This window comes from Oryx dammah, unplaced genomic scaffold (genome assembly GCF_014754425.2).
Source record: "Oryx dammah isolate SB20612 unplaced genomic scaffold, SCBI_Odam_1.1 HiC_scaffold_23, whole genome shotgun sequence".
Taxonomy (NCBI): Eukaryota; Metazoa; Chordata; class Mammalia; order Artiodactyla; family Bovidae; genus Oryx; species Oryx dammah.
In genome coordinates this window covers 112,548,266-112,572,779 of record NW_024070207.1, presented here as the reverse complement: position 1 = coordinate 112,572,779, position 24,514 = coordinate 112,548,266, and the positions used below count along the sequence as shown (strand labels likewise).

The 24,514-nt window shown below is 41.9% G+C and overlaps 1 protein-coding gene and 1 non-coding gene across 2 annotated transcripts in view; both read left to right on the top strand.

Moving 5' to 3' along the window:
• The first annotated feature begins 6,520 nt into the window (after positions 1–6,520).
• The window catches only part of PHEX (phosphate regulating endopeptidase homolog X-linked), a 204,158-nt gene continuing 186,164 nt past the window's right edge, over positions 6,521–24,514 (top strand). Inside the window, exons 1-3 of the mRNA XM_040266660.1 lie at positions 6,521–6,859; positions 10,934–11,002; positions 18,974–19,135. Of these exons, the coding sequence (XP_040122594.1) occupies positions 6,742–6,859; positions 10,934–11,002; positions 18,974–19,135 (349 nt within the window). The 5' untranslated portion in view covers positions 6,521–6,741. The remainder of the gene's footprint in view (positions 6,860–10,933; positions 11,003–18,973; positions 19,136–24,514) is intronic.
• On the top strand, positions 16,436–16,542 carry LOC120882730. Its single transcript, XR_005725583.1, has one exon. It is a non-coding gene; the product is annotated as a U6 spliceosomal RNA (small nuclear RNA).

Sequence of the window (24,514 nt, the reverse complement as noted above, 5' to 3'; positions counted from 1 at the left end):
GTGGAGCCTGGTGGGCAATAGTCCATATGGTCGCAAAGAGTCAGACATGACTGAGGCAACTTAGCACGCATGCACGCAGGAGCTTGTTAGAAATGTGGATTTCCAACCTACTGGATCAGATACCCTAGGGATAGAGCCTAGCCCTCTAGAAGATTCTCGTGCCTTGCTTCTCCATATGCCTCTTGCCTTCAGAAACAGAGCTGAGTAAGCTATCCTTGAACAGTTGGCTATATTTAAAGATGTTAGTAGTCTAACTGAGGGGTCAGGGTGGGCCTGATCAATTTGAGAATATAGTAGGTAAGTACTAGTTGGATGAATAGTCACTACGTTTTAATAGAAGTTTTATGCAGTAGAGTGCTCTGGAAAAAAAATCTCATGGGTTTTGTGGCTATTAATCTTGTTCTTTTCTATATTTTATGGTTTTTGACATCTTCAAGCCTTTTGGAAGCAGGGGGGTGGCCCCTCGAAGGTTTAGCTAATAGTGAGTGACTTGCCTTATACCTTGCCTCTGAAATGCAAAGCAACCAATCCTGAGTCCATGCCCCCACCTGCCTCTTTTGATCAGGCTTGTGCAGTGTCCAGGACCATATCCCCCTGCCCTGATCACCCCAGGCCTAGGTACTGGGCAACTAGAGACCACTCTGGTAGACCAGAGCCTGCTGAAATTATTCACATTCTAAACCTGTTCAGTTACTTACCCAGGCTCGCCCATTTCTTCCTTTTTGCTCGCACTTTCCCCTCTCCCCTCCTGCTGTCCGACCAACCCTGGTGCTTCCCCATGTCCCTTTGTCAACCAAAAAAGATGCACAACTTGAGAGTTGTGAGTTAAGTTTTATTTGGGGCAACATGAAGACCACAGCCCAGGACGCAGCATCTCAGATAGCTCCAAGAGACTGCTCCAAAGTGGCAGTGGGGGAAGGTCAATATATAAGATTTTGGTGATGGGGGAGTTCAGTACCATTAAGGACTCATTTTACAAAAGCTTTCTTAGTCATGAGGATGTGACGTCACCATGAAGGGATTTAGTGCTTCTCTAGATATGAGCAGATGCAAGGTCTGAGATCATAAAATCTGTTCCTAAAAACATCCAGCTATCTGAAGACCTGTCCCACCAGATTCCCTGGAGCACAGAGTGCCTCACTCCACCCTGAACTCCCTCAGGGATTGTTGAAGGTCAACAGGTATAGCAGCATGGGGTTCAGTCTGTGTAGATGCTGATGGCAAACACCTTTGTTGTTCAGTTGTTAGCAATGCTTTTATTAAATGACAATTTGTAGCTGACACCTTCCTCTTGAAAACTGTAATACTCTTCTTCTTTCGAAGCCTGTCTTTGTGTCTGTCATTTTATCATGCCTGGTTAGAACGAATCCTGGGTACCTCTCAAAACAGGAGCCACATAGATATGAGTTCCAGCTGGGCCCTGTCGTTTACCCACTAGGTGACCTTGGGAATATTACTTATCCTCTGCCAGCTTCAGTGTCCTTTTCTGTAAAACCTGGGAAAAGATTCCTTTATCCTAGAACTGCTGGAAGGACCAATGATAATATGCATAAAGTGGAGGCATCCTGAAGAAATAGATGTATGGCCCAGGAGGTGAGAAAATCAGGGAATAAAGCCCCCTTTAGGCTCAGAAGTAACAAGTACAATTCATGGCTAGATACCTTCAAATTTATATATCTTTCCTAACGTTCAGTTACTAGCAGCAGGAAATCAGGAGATGTTTTATGTATTGTTATTTTTGTTCCCCAACTCAAAAGCTTTTTTCCCCATATTAAATTATGGCTGCTGTTCCTATTAAGGAAATAAAACCTCATGTCTTTTAAACAAGAGGATTAGAGGAAGCATCAGTTCAGTTCAGTCGCTCAGTCTTTGCGACCTCATGAATCGCAGGCGCCAGGCCTCCCTGTCCATCACCAACTCCCGGAGTTCACTCAGACTCATGTCCATCGAGTCCGGGATGCCATCCAGCCATCTCATCCTCTGTTGTCCCCTTCTCCTCCTGCCCCCAATCCCTCCCAGCATCAGAGTCTTTTCCAATGAGTCAACTCTTCACATGAGGTGGCCAAAGTACTGGAGTTTCAGCTTTAGCATCATTCCTTCCAAAGAAATCCCAGGGCTGATCTTCAGAATGGACTGGTTGGATCTCCTTGCAGTCCAAGGGACTCTCAAGTCTTCTCCAACACCACAGTTCAAAAGCATCAATTCTTCGGCGCTCAGCCTTCTTCACAGTCCAACTCTCACATCCATAGTTTATGGCTTTTCCTCAGCTCAAGTGTCATTTTGACATGCTACACCTAACTGTGCAAATTACCTGAGGTAGATAAACAAATTTATCAGGTAGCATGGCACAGAGTAAAGAGGTTGGAATTTGAAACCCCTCAGGCCCTAAGATAAATATCTGCTTTGTGACCTTGGCAAATCACTTACTAGCTCCAAACTTCAGTTTCCTCATCTGTAAAAGGAGACAGAACACCTAGCTAAGAAAGAGGTTATAACAGATCAGATATAAGTAATGAGTCTCATTAGTGGAAGGCCTGGATCTTGACCCTTCCGTAGTCTGATGGACCTGCCAACAAATAACAGAGCCCCGCCACAGCTCCCAGCTCTGAGTTTTCATTGTGTAGTTTCTCTCTCCCTCTTTTCCCTTCACTCACTCCCTCCTCCTTCCAGGGAATGGATGAGTACGTTTTTCAGGATTTGAATCATTTCCTTCCCTCTCACTGAAATTGTGGCCCACATGGGATTTTACTGCCAGAAACAGAAGACCCCAAACATCCAAGTAATGGCCAGATGCACTCATGTCTAGCATAAAGACTTGCCTCCAGTTGTCTTCCAGGCCACTGGGGTTGGGCTGAGATTGCCAGATTCATGTCTCTGGATAAACAGTCTCACCTGTGAGTTCTGCAGGCAGAGATGTAAATGCCCAGGCAAGTCCCCTCTTGGGGTGGGGTCTGGCCCATTTGAAAGCCTTCCTTTTTCCCCTAAGCTGTCCGGTCTTGCAGTCCTCCTGGAAGTCTTCCCAACAAATCTACTGCTCAGAGATTTCTACTTCTCTAGACACTTGCTGGCCTGTAGTAGTGTTCTGTAACTAAGTTGCCATGCGTTTTGCATATTTTCTGGCCCAAGTTCAGTTTCCCAGTCTGGAATCTCTGGCATAGCTTCTTTGTCTTCCCTCACAGGCCTTGCAGAGGGCCAGGCACCTGAGAAAAGCTCAAGAAACTTCTGTTGATTCATTAATTGATTCCAGTTAAGGCTCCTGATAGTCTTGGAGCTGCTTCTTCTTTTTAAAAATATTTATTTGGCTACACCAGATCTTAGTTGTGTCATGCTGGATCTAGTTCCCTGACCAGCGTTTGAACATGGACCCTTGCATTGGGAGTGTAGTCTTAGCCACTGGACCACCAGGGAAGTCGCCTGGAGCTTCTTAACTGAAACAACTGGGTTGGTACAGACCCAACTATTAATAGACTCACTTGGACAGTGCCTTGTTACTTTACTAATTTTTACAGCTATTGAGAAATTATACATTTTTTGGGGGGCAAAGCCCACTTCTTTTTAATAGCAGAATACTGACTTTTCACCTCAAAACACAGTAAACAATATGCTGTAACTTAAATATTACAATTTCAGGCATAGACACATCGGCCAATTTCCTTGACACAACAGCCTGTATTTACAGAATATCAAGTAGAATGATTTTCAGAAGCAGGTCAAGTGTGGTCAGTGACAATTTTGCTTTATGTGCGCCATGTAGGTGAGGTGAAGAGGCAGCAGTTAGTTCAGGGATTGGTAAACTTTAAAGGGCCAGAGAGTATTCTAAGCCTCACATACCGTCTGTGTCACAAAAGTACTCAACTTTGACTTCATTGCATGAAAGCAATCATAGATGATACATTGACAAGTGGGCATGACCTTGTTCCAATAAAACTTTATTTACAAAAACAGGCAGTGGGCCTTGTGCCCTAGTTTGCAGATCCCTGCTTTTGTCTCTTTTGAGTACACAGTGCTTTGAATTTATTTTGCTCTAAAGGTTTTTTCCTGTGCTACAACTTTATTTTTCAGTGCAGTTTGAGTGCAAAATAATCATTTCTAAAAAGGTTGAAAAATTAGTGCAGACAATGGCACAGCCTGATGATGAATGATTAACCTGTACCTTTTCTTCTACCAATACCCACCTACTCTCGTGTCTTCCTTTAGTCCTTTGGTGGGTAAAATAAGCCTTCATTACATTATATGAACTATTTATTTTTGACATTTTGAAAAGACCTATTTTCATTGTTCAATTAATACATTTTTCTATCTATATTTAAATATCTTCACTTGGGATGAAATGCGCCATAATTTTCCTGTTACAAGTAATGGAACTATTTTTGGGTTCAAAGGGTTTTCACTGAGCAGTCAAGTGTTCAGGAATGAATCCATGTGGTTATGTGATGGACAGGTGTGCTTCAGACTAAGTCCCAATTGCCCTCATCTTTGGGGAAACTGCCAGTCCAAGGTTTCCAGTTGTCAACTCACAATCACCAGCCTGGACCTGGAAAGGTGTGAGGAGATTAGAAGGAAGGAGTAAGGGAAGGTGTGGTCCTGGTGTTGTGCTTTTGAGTGTGTCCTCTTCCCTGTGCATAGGAGATGGTAGTGATCCCCTTGCTATCTTTCCACTTCCAGCTTTTCCTATGTCACCAGAGGCCAGCCCTTGGACCTCAGCATTCCTGGGGGCAAAACAAAGAGAAAAATACCTTTGCTAGCAAGTATAAAGGTTTGTTGTTAATGTTTAGTCACTCAGTCACGTCCAACTCTTTTGCAGCCCTGTGGACTGTAGCCCACCAGGCTCCTCCGTCCATGTGATTCTCCAGGCGAGAATACTAGAATGGGTTGCCATTTCCTTATCTAGGGGATGTTCCCAACCCCAGGATCGAACCCAGGTCTCTTGCATTGGCAGGTGGATTCTTTATTGCTGAGCTACCAGGGAAGCCCCATATATAGGTTTACCATGGGGTTTAAATGTGATATGAAACTGCTATACCTGTGTGAAGTATTATCACCATCTGAGCATCTAGAAGGAATCAGGAGGCTGAAAGACACTAGTGTCTGGGGTTCCTGAAGCTGCTTTTTAAGAGTAGGTGGCTGGAGCTGCCTGGTGTAGTTTCCATTGCTTGTATTTCTCCCTTCACTGTTGCGGGCCAGACTGTGGCTGATGGGGCTGCAGCACTGAACTTGACAGATAGGATTCCTGACCTCATGGAGCTTGCAGTCTAAGAAGCATTATGGAGTCAAGTCCCAAAACTCTTGGGAGGATCCCATCCTAGAAGTCAAAGGCCTGCTAGGATGTGTTACTGGAGCAATAACACCAAAATAAACCAGCAGTTGATGAGCACATAGTGTCTACAACATACCATGATGTCATAACTTGGACAAAAGCTTGTGCTTTTCTGGCTTGGGGGGGGCGCATGCAATGAGCAGAAAGTAAGGTAACAGGTGTTACAGGACTGTCTGCAGAGCCTTCGTATGAACCCCTAAGGCAGTGGGCAGAAGTTTTGTATAAGAAAAGCACTCTCCTGATTTCCAGATGTAGCTGAATTCAGCTCCACTCCAAACTGTTGTATGACCTCCAGCAAAACTTAATCAGGTGTAATAATAACATTGAAATATCAGCTGCCCTGCCCTGTGAAGAAAGCAGATTTTTATCACTTAAATTGTTAGTATAATCCAAGAAATCAAAGAACCAGTTATTAATCAGTCTTTCCAGTGAAATCAATAACCTCTGAGTTCATCCTGGGGAACCTGCTGAGACGGGGGCTTAATGAAAACACAAGAACGTACTAACTGGTGGTGGTGCTGCAGGGCAAAATACATGGGTGTACTTTTCATCAAAACACGCAAGGAAGAACCCTCTTGCCATATCTTGTGTGCTTGCTAATAAGCTTAATTGGAACACTTATTCGCCTTTTTTTTACAATTCTTAGCACCACAGAAAGGAAGTGCTTTTCCTTCTTCCTTAAAAACAAGTTCCAGTCCAAACCATCAGCCTCTGTAGGTTGTCTTAATTGCTACTTTGCACCGCACTGGGCTATGACTCTGATTTTTGGCACATGCTGTCATACACAAAGTTCCGAAAATAAAATGCTCCAGGATATCCCCGGAACTCTTAGAAGGCTTTAAAAGGGGACTTGCACGCTGAAAGAATATCTTTGATGAAGACAATTCAGGCGAGCAGAATGTTTATGGCAAAAGAATTATATGATTCTTTGAGATCTTGAAGAGGGTCTGAAGAATCCTTGCCACCTAACTTATCATGGTTTGGGGGAGTTTGACGAGAATCCAGTTTTGATAAAGACAATTGTATTTTCCTCCCCAAGTGACTATACATTTAAATAGCTAAAACATCTGTTCAGCAACATAGTAAAACATGTACACTCGGAACGCCTGAGAGAAGAGCCTGCCAAACGGTCGGTTGAGAGGGACTTTGCTGGGGGAGAGCACCAAGATAAAGCAACCACTGTTTGTTTTGTCTGGTCAGGGGGAAAGGCAAGGCAACCAATATTTTGGGTTTCATTTCATTTGTGAAGAATTATTTGACAAAGGGTGGCGAGAGGACATTTCCTGACGGGATTTTTTTCTTTAACCTGTCCATTAGTAGAAGAGCATGAGAACCTTGGGTGTCAACGCCTAACAGATTCTTGAGACCAGCCACCAAACCACAAAAAGCGACTTTCTTCTTAACTGGCCTCTCTGTCTCTCCCGATGGAGGCAGAAACAGGGAGCAGCATGGAGATCGGAAAGACAGCCAACAGAGGCACTCGAATCGCCCTGGTCGTGTTCATTGGTGCCACCCTCGTGCTGGGCATAGTCCTCTTTCTAGGTAAGTGGGGGCACTGGAGGCCAGGGAACTGGGTGACTGTGCAGTGGTTTCCTTGCGCTTAATTCTGGCACACCTTGTCAGGATGCAGGTGGAGGGCTGTTCGCTTGTGTTAGTAGGTGGTGCGTCCTTAGTTTCTATTAAATATGCAAATGAAAGGAAGCTTTTTCTTTAGGAAGGTAAATAAATATGAATGCCCAAGTACCAAATACATAATCCAAAATGTGAAGTGGGTATAAAGTGGCTTCGAGTGGCTGGAGGACTTGGTTGCCTCAGGCAAACATTTTATTATGTATTACATTTAGCAAAATGAGTGTTGACGAATTCATAGTCAGATACTTTCATTTATTTGGTGAGGAAAGACTTTAAATTGTGATCAAACCATGCTGGAATTTCTTTCCATTTGATTTTTGTCAATGTTTGCCTGAATGACTCATGAAATTTAACTCACAAAATACAAATCAGTCTTTAAAAATGCACCTTTAGTGGTATTCTTCAATTCCTTTCCAATCTAGTAACTCTGGTGGAATAAAATTTTAACTCTTTCTATTAGATTTAAAAGTTAATATGAAGGAAAACAGAGGTTTTCCTCCCAAGATTTGAAAGGTATTGTGATTCATTGATTTTAATGACTGTTGGTGAGAATGATGTTCCCAGAGAGTATATATGATGATAAAAACATATTCTTATGAGAAAGAATGAAATATCTTAGAAAGGGGAGAGGGATGTTCTAAGATTTTAGGCATTCTGAATCTTTGACTGTTCTCCTTTGTATTTTTCTCATGCGGCCTATACTATTTCATTAGCGTGAAAATTATGTAGGTCCAAGCCCTTTCCTGAGGAGAGTCTAGGTGCTGTTTGAAATGTAGCAAGCCTGGAAACAGACCTTGGCATATGCAGGATGCAGGCGGCCACGTTTATCTTGGCAAGGGAAAGCCAGTAATTAAACATTAAAAAGTTAGGGTTGTGTGGTTGAAAAGTGCTAAATGAGCAAACCATCTTTCCATGTTTTCTGTGGCTGAAGATTTAGGAAATTAGATGGGTTTATCGCTGAATCTCCTATTCCTGCAACTGAACTTGAGGCTTTTGAAAACTGTTGTGAAATTTCTTGGCACTTGGGGTTTAGGCAAGTGTCCTATCCTGAAATTCACAACTGGGGGAAAAATGATAATGTCAAGGACTATGCACTGTGTGAGAAGTGACTACAAAGTTAGACTATCAGTGTTTTGCAAACACCCCCAAACTTAAAAATCCAAGTGATTATTATTTATGTAAAAATTTGTTCTCTTTTTAATGATGTTACTGCTGCTTGAAGCTTCTTTGAAATTCCTCCCACTCTTATGGGAGTTCTGAGGCTGTAGCATATTATTAGAATATTCTTTATGGCAGCATTTTTTTTTTTTTGCCACACCATTCAGCCTGTGGGATATTAGTCCCCCAACCAGGGATTGAACCCAGGCCCTCTGCCATGCGGAGTCCTAACCATTAGAATTAGGGGATTCCAAATCTTTGTTCTTTGAGAGAAGATGATCCTTTGGGATCAGCTCTAAAGTTTTTCAAGCACAGTAAAGTTTATCAAGCCAGTTGATGCTATTATGGGTAAGGAGGCCTACATAAAATAGAAAGAAATAACTTTCCAATATGCCCGATAACTTGGCTCTCTCTCACTTAGAATCTTTAAGAGAAGGTGTAATGACGTTAGAGAATAATTCTCCCTCAGCCTTCGCTACTCCCAAGTGTGGTCTGTGGACCAGCAGCATCCACATCACTTGGGAGCTGGAGCCCCACCCCAGACCTACTGATTCAGAATCTTCATTTTTCACAAGATTCCCAAATGATTCATTTGCAAATTAAAGTTTGAGAAGTATTGCTTCAGGTGGCCATGTCCATTTGGATGTATACATTCACAGACATTTGCTTTTAAGTAGTTGCATGCTCTCAAATTAAAAAAGAAATGGTATTTTTGTCAAATGATATTTTTTTCTTAAGGTGAGAACTTTTAAGATCTACTCTCTTATAAACTTCCAGATATACAATATAGTGTTGCTAACTATGGTCTCCAGGCTATATGTTACATCCACATGACCTATTTATTTTATAACTGGAAGTTTGTATCTTGAAAGGAATGTCTTTAATTATTTTATTATCTTTTTTCTAAAATAAAATAAGGTTAGTATCAAGAAGGTATTGTCCAGAATGATAAAATATTGTTATTTACAATAAACTTTCTTTTTCCACATTAAAAAAAGACATGCTCATTAAAGAACATTTGGTAAACATATAGTAATAGACTGAAGGGAAAAATTTATAGTTCAATCACCAAGGCATATTGAAATATTTCATGCTAATTGTTATGCTCCACATATATATTTTTACTTTTTTTGATTTCTAAAGAAATAAAAATATAACTTTAAGATACTTCTTTTCTTAAAAATAGGCCTGAGATGTTTGTTTCATAGGCAATTTTCTTGAATGTTTAATGTTACACAGGTAAAAAGACTGGAGGATGGCAGCAGAGAAAAGAACAAAGAAAAAGCAGGCTCCTCTTAGAATGTGGGTTAATAAATAACACAAATTGCCACACTGGCAGGTGATATATAGGTCTTCCATCTCTAGCAGAAGCATAGGGATACTTTTCCTCTGCTGAGGATACCTTGAAAGGCCTTGGCCTCTGTTCACCCTCTACCTTCCATCTCCCCATGGCCACATTTCCAAAGGATTCCTTATTTCTGCTCACAGAGTACAGCAATAATGAATTCCCCACAATTTCCTTGGCTACCACAAATATTTTCAAAGTCTAAACTCATATCTGCTAACGTCCAGGTGCCACCTGAAGTTTATGAACAGGGCACCCCTCCAAACATTTGCAGAAAGTTGCCAGCCAGGCGGGGGAAATAAATTGATGAAAAGCTACTTAGGTCTTGTAGGGTTTCTGTTTGGTTTTGTTTTGGTGGAAGTAGTTGGAAACTTGGTCCACCAAGCTGTATCTGTGTGGTAGCTGGGCTGGGCCTGCTGGGAGGTGGGTGTGGAGTACAGGACAGGCAGATAATGATTCTCTTGACAGAAAAAAAAAAATCACTGTTACTCTTCCTCCTTTTATGGGCTGTATCTGTATGAATGGTTTAGATAAGATGCAGAACTTTAAATGCCACATATGCTAGCTTTCTCCTTACACTCTGGATTTAGTCCAAATGACACAGTCTATAACTTCCAATTTTCCCATCACTAAAATGAGAATGTAGTTGTAAACAAAAAGTGAAATGATTAGACTTAAACCACAGATAATCGGAGATAGAGACTTTAGGGATTATTTAACCAAATGGTTCTCAAACTTGAGTGTGCATCAGAATAACATGGAGGGCTTGTTAAAATGCAAATGGGACTTTCCTGGTGGACCAGAGGTTAAGAGTCTGCCTGCCAATTCGGGGAACACGGGTTTGATCCCTGGTCCAGAAAGATCCCATATGCATGCTAGGCAACTAAGTCCCTGTGCCACAGCTATTGAAGCCTACGCGCCTAGAGACTGTGCTCTCTGCAGCAAGAGAAGCCACTGCAATGAGAAGACCATGCACCACAACTGGAGAGTAGCCCCCACTCACCGCAACTCTCCAGAAAAAGCCCATGCAAAGCAGTGAAGACCCGGGAAAGCCATAAACAAATAAATAGATGAAAATTAAATAAATAACATGAGGATGGTTGGGCCCCAACCCCAGAGTTTGTGAGTCTGAAGGTCAGGGTAGGGCTTGGTTATCTGCATTTTTCTCATTAGCTCCCAGGTGATGTTGCTGTGCTGCCTTTGCCCCTGGGACCCCACTTTAAGAAGCGCAGGTCTAGTTGTGCCCACTTGTCTTCATGTTCAAGCAAACCAAGTTTGGGAGCCACCAAGAGTCTCACCAAGGTTGCTTAGCTAGTGACCAGAGTCTGGTTCTGTGACACTGAGCCAAGTGGATTTTTGAATGTGGTGTCAATACAGGGAAGGATGAATAGATATCAAACGTCTCATAAGTGTGCCTGACAATGGGTTACCTGTTGGTGGTCTGCTGCAAGCCAGTCATTTATTTTGGTCTGTTTTTTCAGTGAGTCAAGGTTTCTTAAGTCTCCATGCTAAACCAGAGTACTGCCTGAAGCCAGAATGCATCGAAGCTGGTAAGTCAGTTTTCCACCCTGTGTCAAGTTATAATTATGGTACCTTGGGGAGTGGAAGAGAAAACAGGTGGTATTTTTAGTATTTTGCTTGTTTGAGGTTTACCAAGTATGAAATGCAATTCTGGTGAAATTTTAACTTTACTTTCAAGTCTTGGTGTGAAGTGTGGAATATAGGTTTCCTGCTTTTTTTTTTCTTGCAATAAAACAGCTGTGCAGTATTCCAAGTCATTATAAGGAAATCAGAAAGGGGTGTGGAAGACTGAATGGGCTTTCTTAAAACCTGAAGACAGAGACCATCGACATTCCTATCGCCTTAGCTGGATGTGGGCTGTAAAAAAAATACAGAGAATCAAGGAAATACTTAGGTTTTTGGCAGTGGCATCGATTAAAATGGAAAAGACATAGGTAAAAGGGCTTTTAAACTCTGAGGCTTTATACAAAGATACTAGGTTAGATAGCTGTGTTATTAGAGTCCTTTTTAAAAACTTTTAAAATTGAAGTTTAGTTGAATTGCAATGTGTTAATTACTGCTGTACAGCAATCTCAGTTATACTATATATATATGTAAACACACTATATATAGTATATATATATACACTATACTATACACTATACACACACACACACACACACACACACACACACACACACACACACACACACACACACACTATACATATACATTCTTTCCCATCATAGTTTATCACAGGTTTCCCTGGTGGTTCAATTGGTAAAGAATCTGCCTGCAATGCAGGAGACCACCTGGAATGCAAGAGACCTGAGTTGGATCCTTGGGTTGGGAAGATCCCTGGGAGAAGGAAATGGCAAGCAACTCTAGTATCCTTACCTAGGAAATCCCAGGGATAGAGAAGCCCGGCAGGTTACAGCCCATGGGGTCACAAGAGTTGGACACGATTTAGCAACTAAACCACCACCATCACTGAATTTAGTTCCCTGTGCTATACAGTAGGACCCTGTTAACCATCCTATATGTAAAAGAGTTTACATCTGCTAATCCCACACTCCTTGACAACCACCAGTCTATTCTTTTTTTTTTTTTTTCTGGTCTCATTCTTAAGTTACACACACACACATTTTAACCAGGCAATATGTTCTGTGACTTACATGTGCCATCTCATAAAATCTTCATAAGAACCCCATGAAGTTGGTGCTATCACCTGGCCCAACTGCAGATGAGGAAATGTAGGCTTCCAAAAGCTAAATAGCTTGCTAAGGGTCACAACCTGAGTTAGCGGCAGGACTGGGCTTCAAGTTCATGTCTGGCTCCGGTCCATCTGTGCCCGTGTGCCAGAAGCCATGCCAGGTAACTTTCTTGGATCCTAGTCCTGTCTTGCTCCATTTTTTCATAACATTAGACCTACTCTAGTGACTAAACTGTTGCAGCTTTTTTATCTTGTCCCAGAAAGGGTGAAAAAAAATTGCAAATTCCCAGGTTCTTTCTCGTTCCCAGCAGAGCAGATGACCTAGGGTTTTCTCCAGTGGAGCGTGGGTGACCTGGAGTAGGATGAAGGACCAGGTAGGATTATCAGAGGACAGCTTTTAGACCTGACGTCCCTTTGTGCTTTGGCTATGGAACAGGTCTTGCAGATGTGTGAAATTTACATTTTTGAACTCAAACGTTCAATTTGAGTTTACTAGAGTTTTTGTATAGAGGACCACTTATTTCATGAGTTTTGTCTATACTACGAATGACAATAATGAAAAAGTAAAGCCTGAAGAATGACACTGATCCCGTTGCTTCCTGACAGCTTGTTTCCCTTGCTAGCTGTTTTTAGTGTAAGCCTTGCTGAGTGCGCATGCGTGCTTCGGCGCTGTGTGCGTCACGTGCGTGCCTCAGCACCTCGTGCGTGCGTGCCTCAGCGCTGCGTGCACGTCACTGCGTGTGTGCCGCCGTGCCGCGTGCGTCACGTGCGTGCCTCAGCACCTTGTGCGTGCGTGCCTTGGCACCGAGTGCGTCATGTGCCTGCCTCAGCGCCGCGTCTCTCGGCGCTGCGTGCGCGTCACGTATATGCGTGCCTTGGTGCCGCATGCGTCACGTGCGTGCCTCGGCGCCGCGTGCGTGCGTGCCTCAGCGCTGCGTGCACGTCACATGCGTGTGTGCCGCCGTGCCACGTGCGTCACGTGCGTGCCTCAGCACCTTGTGCGTGCGTGCCTCGGCGCCGAGTGCGTCACGTGCGTGCCTGCCTCGGCGCCGACGTGCCTGCCTCAGCGCCGCGTGCGTGCCTCGGTGTGGCGTGCATCACGTGCCTGCCTCAGCGCCTTCTCGGCGCTGCGTGCGCATCACGTACATGCGTGCCTCGGCACTGTGTGCGTCACGTGTGTGCCTCGGCGCCGCATGCATCACGTGCCTGCCTCAGCGCCGCGTGTGTGCGTCTCGGCGCTGCGTGCGCATCACGTACATGCGTGCCTTGGCGCCGCGTGCGTCACGTGTGTGCCTCGGCGCCGCGTGCGTCACGTGCGTGCCTCGGCGCCGCGTGCGTCACGTGCGTGCCTCGGCGCTGCGTGCACGTTACATATGTAGGTGCCTTGGCACCGCGTGCATGTGTGCCTTGGTGCTACGTACGTGTGTGTCTGCCTCGGCACCAGGTGCGTCGCGTGTGTGCGTGCCTTGGTGCTACATGCGTGTGTGTCTGCCTCGGCACCAGGTGCGTCGCGTGCGTGCATTCCTCGGGGCTAGGAGCATCACGTGTGTCCGTACCTCTGCACCACGTGCCTGCGTGCCTCCGTGCCGCGTGCGTGCCTGCCTCAGGGCCACATGTGTCATGTGCATGCGTGTCTGGGTGCTGTGTCTATCGTGCGCGTGCGTGCCTGCTCAGGCGCCATGTGCGTCACGTGTCTGTGTGTGTGTCTCGGTGCCGCGTGCATGCTTGCCTTGGTGCTGCATGTGTCACGTGGATGCTTGTCTCGGCGCCACGTGTGTCACGTGTGTGTGTGGCTCGGCGCTGCGTGTGTGCCTGCCTTGGCGCCGTGTGTGTGCCTGCCTTGGCACTACGTGCTTTGCTTGTGTGCAGTGCCTTGGCTCTGCATGCGTGCATGCCTCGGTGCCACGTTCGTCTCGTGCATGCCTGCCTCAGCCACGTGCATCGCGTGCGTGCCTGCCTTGGCACAGCATGTGTTGCATGCGTGTCTTCCTCGGGGCTGTGCGCTTGTGTTGCTTGTAGGATGATGTTTGGGAGAAGGGCTTTCTGGGCATTTTGTGAGCAGGTGCCATCTTTTCTGAGGTGCCACCTTTCCTTCTCTTTTCTAGTCACATCTTAATCCCTCTTTCAGAATAACAGATGGAGAAAGAATACAAAGAAGTGAGGAAACAAGGAAAGGACTTGTTAATGATAGTGGTGGTAGTGGATAAGAGCAGAGAGGCTCACTTGAGTTCGAAGGCTGATCTGGCCACATACAGGCTGTGTGATCTGGGCTAAATACATAAACCCACCTATGGCTCAGTTTCACAATCTGTAAAATGGGAAAAAGAATTTTTTTTTTCCTGCACTGGGCCTTTGTTGCTTCCCACGGACTTTCTCTAGTTGTGGAGAGCAGAGGTTACTCTCTAGTTGTGGTGAGTGGACTTATTGTGGTGGCTTCTCGTTACAGAGCACAGGCTCAATCATTGTGGCCCACAGGGCTTAATTGTTTTGCAGCATGTGAGATGTTACTGATCAGGGATTGAACCCAGTTCTCCTGCATTGGCAGGCTGGTTCTTTACTACTGAGCCACCAGAGAAGAGTTTTTAATTTATCATGCTGGTTATGAGACTAGAAGAAAATAATGATGGTGGTAGTACTAGAAGTGGAGGTCCATGATGTCCTACCCTTTACCCCTTACTCAGAGAGCATTGTAATTCAGTTGGCAAGATTGGACCTGGCGTCAATTCTTGTGATGGCAAAACTATATCTTAACTCATGTGAGGCTGTTTTAGGCATTGTTTATCCCTCTTCAGAGAATGAGCACTATTCCCTATAGAATTATTAATGTGTTTGCTTCAGGAGTGCTACTTCAGAAATTGCTGGCGGTATTATATCATCTGTGGTTTATGCATTGCATTGCTTTTCTAGACTCTATGAGCTCTGAAACATCTGGCCTCAAGAGTTTAGCATGAGTGTTTGTGAAATTGTAATAGCAAATTTGTATGTATGGTTTCCAGGTTTAGCTACATGCATACATTCAGGATGCCCAGTTAAATTTGAATTGCAGATATACAATGACAAATTTTTTTTGGTACAAGTATGCCCCATGAAATATTTGGTAGTACTTGCACTATAAAAGTAGTCACTTATATGAAATGTAAATTTCACTGGGTATTATGTACTTTATCTGGCAACTGTATTTATTTGGCAGTGTCCCTGACACTATTCTAAGTGCTTTACACGTACTCATTTAATTCTCATGAAAATCCTATGTGGTGCTCTTATTACCCCATTTTACAGATGAGGAAACTAAAATACAGAGAGGCTAAGTAACCCACCTAAGGTTGCATAGTTATTGCATGGTGGTGTTGGCATTCAAAATCAGGTGGTCTGGGTCTGGAGTACGTGATGAGGCTACCCTGCCTGAGAAGGGCTTAGCATAGTTCCTGGCACAGAGGGAAACCACTCAGTATTAGTTACCACCCACCCTACCACTTTTAGCCCTTGTTAAACTTTAAAAAGTCAGCCTGGTATAAGGAGTAGTGCCTCCACCTCTACTACACAAATGCTAGCTGGAGACCAAATAACAATTTGTCTTGTATGTGATGACTTGAGGGACTACATAGCCTGGCATTTCACAGAGTTACTTTGTCATCGTATTTATTTCCTTTATTAAAAGAAGACTCTCTGAGTTTTATCCATGAACTGAGTAGGGGGAAAGGAGTTTTGGTGTCTTGACAATTATGGCCCCTTGCAATTTTAACTCACAGCTTCTCTGCAGAAGGTGCAACCCTGTGCCCAGCTGTGAACTGTGAATGATGAATTGAGAGGCTGTAGCTGGAGTTTTTCTACTTGGTGGGCTCAGTTCCAAATTCAGTGTGAGTGATGTATTCTCTACTTTGTATCAGGACTGAGGTCAGAGCTGATCTTGCAGTTTAGATACCTGCAAGAATACTGAGGAGATGGGATACATTTGAGGGTTGGGGACTAGGGGATTTGGGAAGGTAGCCAGAAAACAGTGTGCTTATGTGAATACAAATGTGTGTGCAGGTTCCTCTGTGCTGCGACTCTAAATATTGTATGGGACTGAAACTTCTGTGATCCATGTCCCTGAGGTGTCACCCAGCAGATTCATTCTGTGACTGCAGAGCCTGATTAACCATAAATATAAACTAAAATGAAAACTTTGTGTCCTAACATATTTTCATATTACATATTAGTGATGAAATAGTAGCAGAAACAAAAATTGTAATTGGAGACAACCTAATTAATTTTGAAAGATAAAAATATTGCACTCGCTTTGGCAGCACATATACTAAAATTGGAACGATACAGAGAAGATTAGCATGGCCCCTGAGCAAGGATGACACATAAGTTTGTGAAGCATTCCATATTTTTTGGATCAGTTCTAATGAGGTGGATGAAACTGGAGCCTATTATACAGAGTGAAGTAAGTCAGAAAGAAAAACACCAATACAGTATATTAATGCATATATATGGAATTTAGAAAGATGGTAATGATGACCCTATATGTGAGACAGCAAAAGAGACACAGATGTATAGAACAGACTTTTGGACTCTGTGGGAGAAGGTAAGGGTAGGATGATTTGAGAGAATAGCATTGAAATATGTATATTACCATATGTGAAATAGATCGCCAGTCCAGGTTTGATGCATGAGACAGGGTGCTCAGGGCTGGTGCACTGGGATGACCCTGAGGGATGGGATGGGGAGGGAAGAGGGAGGGGGGTTCAAGATGGGGAACACATGTACACCCATGGCTGATTCATGTCAATGTATGGCAAAAACCACTATGATATTGTGAAGTAATTAGCCTCCAATTAAAATTAATTACTTAAAAAAAGAAGAAAGATAAAAATATTAAGTTAATTTAAACTTTGTCAAACTTGGATTCTAAACCACTTTTTTTTTTTTTTTTTTGTTTTTTGGTGGGGTGTGTGGAAGGATTGAGAGTGGTGAGAAATTTGAAGTTCTGTAGCGATTAGGGTGCTTGTATATTATTCACTTCATTGAAGACATAAAGCTGTTTGAAATTTTCATAGAATGTCTAGGCTAAGGAAATAAGTAGCCTTACTTTTAAACCTGGAAGAACCACACATAACCAAACTATAGTATGCATATCTACATTTGTACAGATTATACTTTTTTGGCTAGTCATTCATGTTTAGCTGAAAACTCATTGGGTTTCCATTACTTCAAACATAAATGTATTCTGGCATTAATTAAATATAAAAATCACCTAGGATGTCATCTTTCCAATGTCATTAAAATATTGGCTGCCCTTAAAAAAATGATTTCGTGCATATCTTTAGGTTAGAGTGGTAGCCAACAGTTGAAAGAGAGTTGGAGTTTAGTATTAGGAATTTGGGGACCTTCTCATTTTGTAATGAAAGATTTTTTTTTAAGCTTGTGGATACATATTTAGGTATGCACAACCTTTCGATTGGTTATCTTCCATATGGACTTGAGTGTGGCTTTAAGAAAGGAAAAAATGGCAGATCAATCTACTGTGTCTTTCTGTTAACTTATACAGATAGCCAGTTCTGCCCCTAGACTTGGGCAAGAGAGGTGTCTGCCCTGGGCCCCTCATTTAGAAAGTTCCACTTTGCCCTGCTCTGGCCACGCCTCTCCCTGGACAAGGAGTCTGTGGGGCCAAAGCAGCAGCCCTCTCCTTCTGCAACCCAGAATCCCCTGTAAGATGGCCCCAAGCTTCCTTTCAGGGCCTCTTTGGATCTCTTCAGAGGTTCATTTCTCTGAAAGCTTCCCTAAATGTCAAGGGATTCAAGAATCCATACCTGACCCTCCAGGTCTTTATGAAAGTAAGAATATATTATAAATAGATCTTTTCAGCATTGAGATATTGCATGTGGGCCTCTGTTTCAGTTAGTCTTTGTTGTGGAGCAAACCACCCCAAACCTTAAAGGCCTGAAATGAGTGATTTAATATTTCTTATGATGACTTGGGTTTGGTGGGGTTCCTCTGTGGAGATTGCCTTCCTGCTGCTAAGTCACTTCAGTCGTGTCCGACTCTGTGCGACCCCAGAGATGGCAGCCCACCAGGCTCCCCCGTCCCTGGGATTCTCCAGGCAAGGACACTGGAGTGGGTTGCCATTTCCTTCTCCAGTGCATGAAAGTGAAAAGTGAAAGTGAAGTTGCTCAGTCGTTTCCGTGCCTTAGGCTCATTCATATAGCTGCATTTAGCTGGAGGCTTGCCTGGCCTGAAAGGTCCATGATAGTCTCAGTCACATGCCTGGCCATTGGTGGTAGCTTGGTTTTTCTTCATGTGGCCTTACCTCCTCCTCTTCAGAGGGCAGTCTCAGGGCTCCATTCAAAGGGATTTAATGTGGAAGATGAAAGGCCTCTTAAGGCCTAGCTTTGAAACTCATGAAAAGTTGCCCTGCCACTTTCTTCTGGTCAAAGCAAGTTATAAGGCCAGCCCAGATTCAAGGCAGGGGAAATAGATGCTGGTGGAAAGAGTGGCAAATTCACCTTGCAGAAGAATGAAAGGAATGGAAGGAAATGTCACATGCATTCTTTCAGACAGTTTACCTGTACATTCTATTTGTATTGCTGAAACAGATGTTAGGGGTGGTCCTGCAAAAACCAATAACAATAATACCAGCAAACTTTTACCCACTCAGTCTGAGTGTAGTAGTTTAATATGACAAAGTTGATTCAGGGAGTCATTTGAAGGGAAATGTGAAAACCAACGCTTGGGAACTGGTTGATATGACGTTGTTTAATTTGGAAGAGACCAGTACACAATGTTCAGTGCTTGTCATTAATCCTATGATTTTCTTTTTAAATAGCTGCTTCCATCTTAAGTAAAGTAAATCTGTCTGTGGACCCTTGTGATAATTTCTTCCGGTTTGCTTGTGATGGCTGGATACACAGTAATCCAATTCCTGAAGATATGCCAAGCTATGGGATTTATCCTTGGCTCAGACGTAATGTCGACCTCAAGTTGAAGGGTAAGTTTCTGCTGGGGTTTGGTGATGCACTTTACGGAGAGCAGTATTTGACAAGAAAAACATAGTTTTGGATTTGAAGCATGACTGCTCACTTTTTAACTGTACTAAATTCATTTCTAAGATTTTTTTAAAAAGGAAGATTGGAAGTAAAGTTATAGAATTCCAGTCTCTCAGATCTCAGTGCAACCCTGGCATAGCTCATGTACACATTTGATAGTAGTAAATTTTGCTGCTGAAGGATAAATAGCATTTAATTGAGGTTGGGAGCAAAGGAATAGTTAATGAAAATCATGTTATATCAGTATACTCATTTGTCTGTTATGTTCAGAGTGAACTTCATCACTTGCTCATTGTGTCCTGGATTTTCATGGTTTACAACATGTACTTAACAGTTCATTGTCTTTTGACATAACTTTTGAGAACTCTGGATGACCTTGTATTTGTCATATTGTTCCTGTTAAATGCTAAGTTGGCTCTGGGGAGACTGTCCTTTCTCCCATGGCCTCTCAAAAAATGACAAGCTCACACACACATACTCACATATGCCTGCACGCACACATACTCTTCAAAAGTTGGAAATGTCTTTTGCTAGAGGATCTTCTGCTCACAATTGATCTAATTTTTATGCTGAGCTGTTGGAGAAAAGCACTTCAGCATGGAAGTAGGGAGATTTTCAAGGCCAAGTAAGGTGATTGTTTTCAGAAGGCAAAAATGATATTTTTTTCACTTTCTTATAACTGAATTATGCCATACAGCTAGCATTCAGTAGCACATCTAAAAGAATTCCTGAAAAATTTTGAGAATAGTCATTTTTATTTTTCCTCCATATCATTTTCCCCAAGATTTTAAGAATTAATTTAATCAATTTTAATAAAAATTAAGTGTGTATCAATTTATGTATATAACATCCAAAATCATTGGCAGAATAATTAAATACCTATTGTCAGTTATAGGGACTTCTCTGTAGCTCAGATGGTAAGGAATCTGCCTGCAATGCAGGAGACCTGGGTTCGATCCCTGGGTCAGGAAGATCCCCTGGAGAAGGAAATGGCAATCTACTTCAGTATTCTTGCCTGGAGAATCCCATGTATGGAGGAGCCTGGTGGGCTACAGTCCCTGGGGTCATAAAGAGTCAGACACGGCGAAGCAACTAACACACATTGTAAATTGTAAGGAAAACTGTGCTTAAATTTCACAATTAGATATAAACCATATGGACTTGTATTTTATACTAGAAGGCTGAAACTTAGTCTTCATAAGTTATAGGTGGGAATTTGGAAGAATGTCAGAGTTTTCCCATAACCCAACAGGTGATATTCTTGTGCTATGGCACTGTAAATAGGACCTTGAAGAGTGAATTTACTAAGACTTATTTCCCTGTAGGATATTAACTTGCGTTGGTCCTTTACCCACCATTCTTGCCTGTTTCCTATTTCCTTTCTCTGGCTTATTTTCTTCCTAGACAGAAAGATGTGTGCGTACACACAATCCAATAAACAGATGCATCACTGAAGGGTAAGAAAAAGTATTTCCAGACAGATGATCGTTTCATATTAGTTATAGACCAAAGATTTCCATCTTCAGGGCATGAAGCTGTTATAATTTAAAGAATTTCTGGGAACATCTTACTGTAAAAATTAAAATCAGTATCGATGGGTTTTGTTTGAGGAAGATACTGTTTGTGGGCTAAAATTAATAAAAATGAGAGTAAGTTGTTCAGAGCAGCACAAGGTTTTTTTCCTACTTTTAAAAATGAGAAACTGTTATTTGTAAGCTTAGTTATGAAAATAAAAAGGAGCAAAAATAACATGCAAAAAATAAAAAGAAAGTCACACTTAAATCCACTCCTAGAAATACCTGCTAATAAAGCAACTGGGTATATATCTTCCCAGGTTTTTCTCCCACGTGTGGATACATATGCATAATGTCATATGCACAGCCATATATTTAAAAAAGTAAAAATAGCTGATATTATGCATGCTGCTCTGTCAGCTGCTTTAACAAATGATGTATTCCTCATAGATGTGGATTATGTCAGTAGACATCTTTCCTTATTATAAATAACACTATAATAAATACCCAAGTTTGCACATCTTTATGGCCTTATCTAAATGTATCCTTAGGATAAAATTCCCAGAAGTGAAATCACTGTGTTGAAAGAGTATTCACGGTTTCATTTTTGTTGCAAATAGCAGAATGGTCCTTTAGAAAGTTGTTTCTAGGTCTTCATATATTTTCTTGCTACTTTAAATGGCAACTTTTCTCAATCACCTGTTTTTTTGTGGTATAGAGTAGGGGTCAGCAAACTGTGGCCCGTGGGCCAAATCCATGCCATTGCCTGTTGTTGTAAATAAAGTTTTATTGAAAGACAGCCACATCCATCCATTTATGCATTATCAATGGCTGCTTTTGCACCACACCATCAGAACTGAGTAGTTGCTGAAGAGACCATATGACCTGGAAAGCCCATATGACAGACAAAGCTTAAAATATTTACTCTCTGACCTTCAGGGAAGAAGTTTGCCAACTCCTGATGCCTATTGTAAAGCTTTGCTATAACTATATTGGATCTAATTATAACTATTTTATTAACTCATAGCTTTTTGGGGATTTTTTTGAAAGGTAATCATGAAATTAAGAAATAATTACAATTTTTGTCTCTTCCTTTCCTTTTACTATAATTGACTAGAGCCTCAGAATAATGTTGAATTATAGCAATGATAATGGGTATAATATTCTTAGCTTGGGTTGTAATGCCTCTAGCATTTACCCCCAATGTACTTTTTCTTTGTTTCTAGTATTTTTTATTGTGTTCTGTTATTCCTAGTTCGCAAAAAGTGTTGCTCAAGAAAAATCTCTTCACTGTTTATCAAGAGATTCACATGGAGTATCTCATTTAACTTCTCTAGATTTCCTCATGCTGAATTAACCTTATAATCTTGAAATAAATCCTGCATATGGATGGTTTATTGTTTTCTTTTAAGCTATTGCTAGAATTGAATTGTTTCTTATATTTGTGTCTGTATTTATGATTCATGTTGGTCCATGGATTTTTGTGTGCTTGGTTTGTCAAATTCTATTATCAAGATTGTGTTGGTCTTGTGAAACAAAATGGGAACCTCCCCATGTATTTCTATCCTCTGGGAAGGGCACAGACAAGTAAATCTCTAGTTTGACATGCACTGTAAAGGATAAATTAAGAAATCAGTCATAGGGCTCTTGCTTCAAGTGCCAAGAAGGAGAGCAAATTGTGGAGTAGGTTCTCTTTTTAAATTAGTATCATCTTATGCCAGATGTATGTGCTTGAAATATAAAATATGTATTCTTTGAACTTTTAAATTCTGAGGTAATTCAGGCCTAAAACTTGAAAGAATAGTATGAGGAACGCCTTATATACTCTCTACCCAGATTTCCTGATTGTTACTGTTTTGCTATATTTTCTTTATCATATTATTCTTTCATTCTATAAATGTAGGGATATTATCTCATTCTCTGTCTATATCTTTATATATATAGATAAAATATGTAAATGTATAGATGATACCAATACACAGATTTATAGATATATATCTTTCTGAACTCTGCAAATATGTTGCAGATAATTAGATTTTTTAAAGGAAGAACTTTATTTTTGGCTGTGCTGAGTCTTCATTGCTGTGTGGGCTTTTGTCTAGTTGTGGCCAGTGGGAGCTGTTCTCTAGTTGTGGGCAGGCTTCTCACTGCAGTGGCTTCTCTTGTTGCAGAGCACTAGCTCCAGGGCACTCAGGCTCAGTAGTTGCAGCTCATGGGTTCTAGAACACAGGGTCAATAGTTGTGGTACCCGGGCTTAGTTACATTGTAGCATGTGGGATCTTCCCCAATCAGGGATTGAACCAGCGTCTCCTGCATTGGCAGGCAGATTCTTTACCACTGAGCCACCAGGGAAGCCCAGATATTCTTCAAGTATATAAATAGAACTTTTCAGATACCAGATGTGCTGGCAATCTTATTTTTTAAACACTAAATATTCTTTATTTATTTAGCATGCAAGTTGTTTTTTTTGGGAAGTGATCCCAGGAAATACAGGTGGGGGACTGGGAAGAGTGAAAGATGGAAGGGAGGAAAAGCCAATCCAAGAATTAAACACTTGGTCTTTAAATTCTAACTATTAATATATATTTATTCTATATCTATCTATGCATCTGTGTATCTCTCAGTCAGTCTACTCATCCATCTAACCACCCAGGTGATACAAGCTCATTGTAGATCAGCTGTAAATGACTAGCGAGAGGAAACATACTTCAGATCCTAATACCCAGTGATAAGTTTTTAAATGCAAATATACATATACAATTATATATATATATAAAAGGATCATATATTCTATTTTTATAATGTTATTTTTATATGACATGTTAACATCTTTTCAGGTCAGTATAAATAGCTCTATACCATTATTTGGAGAAGGCAATGGCACCCCACTCCACTACTCTTGCCTGGAGAATCCCATGGATGGAGGAACCTGGTGAGCTGCAGTCCATGGGGTCGCTAAGAGTCGGACACGACTGAGTGACTTCACTTTCACTTTTCACTTTCCTGCATTGGAGAAGGAAATGGCAACCCACTCCAGTGTTCTTGCCTGGAGAATCCCAGGGACGCGGGAGCCTGGTGGGCTCCTGTCCATGGGGTCGCACAGAGTCGGACACGACTGAAGCGACTTAGCAGCAGCAGCAGCAGCATACCGTTATTTGCCATGACTGTTTTGTATGGATATACTGCAATTTGTTTCATCAATTCATGTGTTGCCATTTAGATGGTTTCCAGATTTTATCTTCATTATAAGCCTCTCAGATCCTGAGTGTTAATGCCACAGAGTTGGATTTGAATCCTTTCATTTCTCCTTTGTGTTACTTTTGGTCAGTTAACTCACCTAGCTCAGCTTTTTTGTCTTTCAAATGGAGATGAGAATACCCATTTCATAGGATTTGTGAGGACTAAAGGGGATGACCTATGTAAATTACCCAGTCTAGTTCCTGGCATATTGCAGGCCCTCAATATTTGTCCTTTGCTCTTCCATTTTGTCTCAAAAATAGTTCTGAGGCTCATGAAGTAGTGTCTATCAAATGCTTTAAGTTTTATTCTGGTCTTATCCTCTGTAAATATCATGTGCTTTCAAAAATATTAAATACTGTCTAGATATTTTTCCTCACCCTTGATGAAAAGAATGTCCCAAAATAAAACCCGATGAGACCAATCAAAAGAATACCATTTTCTTATGACTGACAGAGAACACACAGAAATGGCTGTCCAATTTGTGAAATAAAATGGGTTTGACACACCTGGCTGATGAAAAATTGCCCTCTATTGAAGTCAGCAACCTGGGTTCATGAATTTATTTCT